The sequence below is a fragment of the Sinocyclocheilus anshuiensis genome, unplaced genomic scaffold (assembly GCF_001515605.1).
Source record: "Sinocyclocheilus anshuiensis isolate Anshui unplaced genomic scaffold, SAMN03320099.WGS_v1.1 scaffold1020, whole genome shotgun sequence".
In the NCBI taxonomy this organism is placed as follows: Eukaryota; Metazoa; Chordata; class Actinopteri; order Cypriniformes; family Cyprinidae; genus Sinocyclocheilus; species Sinocyclocheilus anshuiensis.
In genome coordinates, this window is record NW_015552608.1 from 75,800 (window position 1) to 76,623 (window position 824).

Genomic DNA, 824 nt, shown 5'->3' on the forward strand with positions numbered 1-824 from the left:
GTGTGTGTGTGTGTGTGTGTGTGAGAGAGAGAGTGTGTGTGTGTGTGAGTTGTACTGGAGTCGAAAGGGCTGGAGGGCGGCTGCGGGGAGTCGAAGACGCTGCAGATCTCGGTGGAGCTGGATGCGGTGGAGGCTGGTTGAGGTGTCAGCGGTGTGCGGGGCGAGTTGGGCGCTGAAGCGATGCTGCTCTCCGTCTCGCTGTCTGGGATGCGGCTGTAGCTGATCTTCCGGGGCTCGTTCTGCAACGGCATCGGGTGCCGCATGGTTCCCGGGCGGACGGTGGATGGACGAACCCCCGGAGACTTCAGAGGACAGCTGTATTTCTTCGGCTGTGAGAGGAAACCAAAATGAGAAAAAAATGAGACTATCTATCTATCTATGGCATATATATGTATATATCAGTTAGTGACCAACATTTCACTAAAACGCTGTCATCTTAATTTAACATGAGTTCAAATATGACAAAAAAGCTTTAAAATAAGTGCAAACACCTTGAAATCAAGATATCAATATAATATTTATTTTTTTAACAACATTTAAAAACCAGGATTCTCATGATCTTGGAAAACCTTGATATATACAAATTTTACAATTGTGATTTCTTGACATGGAAGAGTCACAGAAATTAATAAAACCTTACATTTTATTTAAAAAAAATATAAATAAGTTATAAAAATTATTAAGAATTTATAAATTATAAAAATGCAAACTTTTATCAGGAATATTTTTTTTTCTAGTTATATCAGGCGCTAAAACATTTTATTAGGTAGAAATTACTATATGTGACTTTAAAAAAAAAAAGTAAAAATTCTAGTAATCATGAA

The 824-nt window shown here is 38.6% G+C and overlaps 1 protein-coding gene across 1 annotated transcript in view; it reads right to left on the reverse strand.

Moving 5' to 3' along the window:
* Nucleotides 1-824, reverse strand: part of LOC107665896 (son of sevenless homolog 1-like) — a gene marked incomplete at its 5' end in the record, with an annotated part of 44,618 nt that overhangs the window by 1,136 nt on the left and 42,658 nt on the right. The window contains one exon of the mRNA XM_016456958.1: nucleotides 9-329. Coding sequence (XP_016312444.1) covers nucleotides 9-329 — 321 coding nt within the window. The remainder of the gene's footprint in view (nucleotides 1-8; nucleotides 330-824) is intronic.